This window comes from Plasmodium reichenowi, chromosome 8 (genome assembly GCF_001601855.1).
Source record: "Plasmodium reichenowi strain SY57 chromosome 8, whole genome shotgun sequence".
Classification (NCBI taxonomy): domain Eukaryota; phylum Apicomplexa; class Aconoidasida; order Haemosporida; family Plasmodiidae; genus Plasmodium; species Plasmodium reichenowi.
Window position 1 is genome coordinate 976,754 of NC_033653.1, and position 3,768 is coordinate 980,521.

Here is a 3,768-nt window from a genome sequence, read left to right on the forward strand (position 1 = left end):
AACAAAAAGAAAATCACTGTCTACGTCATATGAAAGAAATGATGATTGTTAAAAAAAATACGAATTATCATAATAAATATAATAAAATATAATAAATCAAGTTTATGTTATTATCTATAAGTTATAACTTTTTTTATGTAATAATTATAATAACACCAATATATATGATAGATAAAATATATATATATATATATATATATATATATGATTTTTTTTTTTTTTTTTTTTTTGTCCTTATACAGCATAATTTATGCAGTTTATATTTTGTATACACAATCATTCTTATTCAACAATATATATACATATATATAAATATATATATATATATATTTATATATTTATGTATTATCCTTTTAAAACTCTATCATTTGAACATATATTTATTAAATTGATTTTTTCAAAGGTATAAGTAAAATTTACTTTGTACAGCTTTGATATGTATTTTTATAAAAAAGAAATAAAAGACAAAAGTCAACCTTGTAATAATTTTTTTTTTTTTTTTTATATGATTTGCATAAATTGTAAAGAATAATATGATTATTTTATTGAAAGGATATATATATATATATATATATATATATAATTATAAATAACATAGGTATGTATATATGTGTTGTTTAAAATATATACATAAATATATTATTTATATATAACCATTTGTGTAATTACATTAGATATTTAAAAAAGTAAGAGTTATGAATATTTAATTCTGTGTAAAAAGGCAATGTAATTAGTGTAAGACATCCAAAATATGAAAATCGATTTTGTTTGTTTTTCCAGTATATATAAATATAAATATATATATATATATATATATATATATATATTTATTTATTTATTCATTTATTTGTTGGTTTACTTACAATGAGAAAAGAATCGTTTTTATTTTTTATTTACACATTAAACTTGTTGATGAATGGCTTTTTTTGTTATGGCGGAAAAGTAAAAAAGAATAAGCACTTGAGGAATTTACTAAAAACATTGACGGATAGGGTTGAGACAAACGACGGAGAAAACGAATATGCACGTTTAACACAAACACCTGTTATAAATATGAATTTAGAAAAAACAATTTTTAAGACATCCTTGCAAGACATTCTTGTTGAGCCTTATGCAGAAAAGATTAAAGAAAGTATATCGAAAAATGCTTATGAAATAAGTAAGGAGAAAGAAAACTTGGATGAAATAAGATATTATAATGATAATTTAATTAAATTAAACAATATATTAATAGAACGAGAAAATGAAGAAAAAAAGAAAAAAAGAAAAAATATTCAACTAGAAAATAAATTACGAAATAGATATTTTCATTATTTACAAGATCAGGATTATGGATTTAGTATTTTCCCTGTGTATAAAACTTTTGAATCCAATCCATTACATTTTGATAATAATATAATGAGCTCATTATTACCACATGAGTTATTAGATAAGGGTATTTTGTTAAATAAACAAACTGTAGAAAATTCTGAAAAAATTCTTCATTATCCTGAGAGGGGCGATACAATATACGAAATATAAAATAATAATAAAATAACTTATTTATTTAAAACAAAGAAAAAAAAATTTTTTCTTTTAACCATTATTTATTTGTTTATATATTTATATATTCATATATTCATATATTTATATATTTATATATTTATATTATGTAATTAATTTACATATCTATTGAATTTTTTTTTTTTGTTTTATCTTTTAATTAAAATTATTATGTAAGCTTTCTTTATATATATTACACCTAATGAATATATAAATTGTTTAACTATTTTGTGAAAAAAAAAAAATATATATATATATGTATATATATATATATATATATATAATATAATATGTATATATTTGTAAAGACATAAAATCTGTTTAAGAGTACACCTTTATATAAGAATTACTCTTATAATCATATTCACAAAGAAAAAAGTTATTAGTACACATTATAATAAAAAGAATAATAAATTTATATATTATTACTTATATTTATAATATATATATAATATATATGATGATATATATATATATATATATATATTTTTAACTGTTCAGGTATTCTATCATAAAATATTTATTTAATTTTTTGAAAAATATTTTACTAACTCGTAAGAGGGAAAAATAAAAAATAAGTGTATCTTTATCATAATGATAGAATTAATCACATTATTAAAATATTTGTAATATATATATATATTATATTATATTATATATGATATTTTTTTTTTTTTTTTTTTTTTTTTTTTTTATAAGAATGGCCAAAGCAGTGTTCTTTTAAATATTTAAAATGAGCGATTTAAAAAGTATACAAATGAATCTGCGGAAATATGTTTTTTTTTTCGAGTAAAAATAAATCATTTTTGCTATGGGCAAGTTTTATCCTTATATATTTTACTAACATATCAATATATGTAAGCAAAAGAAGTCATCATGGTTTGAATAAGAAAATATATAATTTAAATTTTGTGAGTAATGTATTTAAGTGTAACAAAAGAAGGAGAGGCAATTCATTAAATGTTTTAATCAATTCTCCTGCACAAGTAAAATTATCCGAAATTGAAGATGATAAAGATAGAAGTGGGAAATATTGTATTATAGAAATATGTGGGAAAATTAGATGGGTAGAAGAAGGTCGGTTTTATGATGTTTTTAGAATAAAACAAGAAGAAAATAAAAATATATATTTGAATAGAATTTTATTTTATAGTAATGAAGAGGGGAATATATTTTTTGGGAGACCATTTTTAGATAATGTTAGAATTCATGCAACCGTATTAAATCATTTTAGAGGACATAAAATATATCGATTGAAATATAAACCGAAAAAAAATTATAAAAGATTTTATGGGCATAGACAAGAAATGACAAGAATTAAAATAAATAAAATTGAATATAATAATGAATTACTTGGTCAGGAAAAAAGAATTTATAATTTCTTTAAAGATGATTCTCTATATTATATATTAAATCGTATACATAATATAGTAAGACCAAGTTTAGAATTAAAACATTTAAAAAAAAATTTTATAGAATATATTAATTCTTTCTGCTCTTTGAAATTCGAAACTTTTTATAAACATAAAGGTAATTACAAAAAAGAAAAAATGCTTCGTAATATTCTAAAAACAAAAAAATTAAGTAAAAGACCTGAAGTTATTGAAGAAGTTAAAAAAATAGAAGAAGAAAAACAAAAACAACGATTAACTAAATGTGACCCTCTGGACGATTTTGATCCAGTTGTAAATGAATTTATGATTAAAGAGCATTTCTATTCATAATATCTTTTATTCCTAAATATATATATATATATATATATATAAATATATATATATATATATTTATATTTATATATGTATATGTTTAAATATAATGAAGAAATGGCTATTTCTTTCTTGTTTAAATATTTTAAATGCAAGTTAAAAACCAAAAAATATAAAACAAAGACAAAAAAAAAAAAAAAAAAGAAAAAAAAATTAGATGAAAAGAATAAAGCAAATTATATATATATACATAGATATTATAACAAAAAAAAAAAAAAAAATATATATATATATATATATATATATAAATAAATATAACTAGATAAATTATATGTTATCCTTTGATTTGAAGGACTTTGTTGTGTGTACATATAAATACAAACCAAATGCTAATATATTTGTTTTGTTTTGTTTTGTTTTGCTGAAGGGTATTTTTATGTTAACTCTTAAATTTACACTATAATGTTATATAATGAGAAGATACCTTTTTTTTTTTTTTTTTTTTATTTTAGTAACATCC

General features: G+C 18.4%; 2 protein-coding genes across 2 annotated transcripts; both read left to right on the forward strand.

Annotated features, from left to right (window-relative positions):
* Positions 1-864: 864 nt before the first annotated feature.
* PRSY57_0826700 (hypothetical protein) lies at positions 865-1,521 on the forward strand (the record flags this gene model as incomplete). The annotated part of the gene is made up of 1 exon (XM_012907205.2): positions 865-1,521. One exon carries the CDS (start codon positions 865-867, stop codon positions 1,519-1,521), a length of 657 nt encoding a protein of 218 aa, XP_012762659.1.
* Positions 1,522-2,315: 794 nt separating this feature from the next.
* On the forward strand, positions 2,316-3,266 carry PRSY57_0826800 (apicoplast ribosomal protein L21 precursor, putative; the record flags this gene model as incomplete). The annotated part of the gene is made up of 1 exon (XM_012907206.2): positions 2,316-3,266. One exon carries the CDS (start codon positions 2,316-2,318, stop codon positions 3,264-3,266), a length of 951 nt encoding a protein of 316 aa, XP_012762660.2.
* Positions 3,267-3,768: the final 502 nt, after the last annotated feature.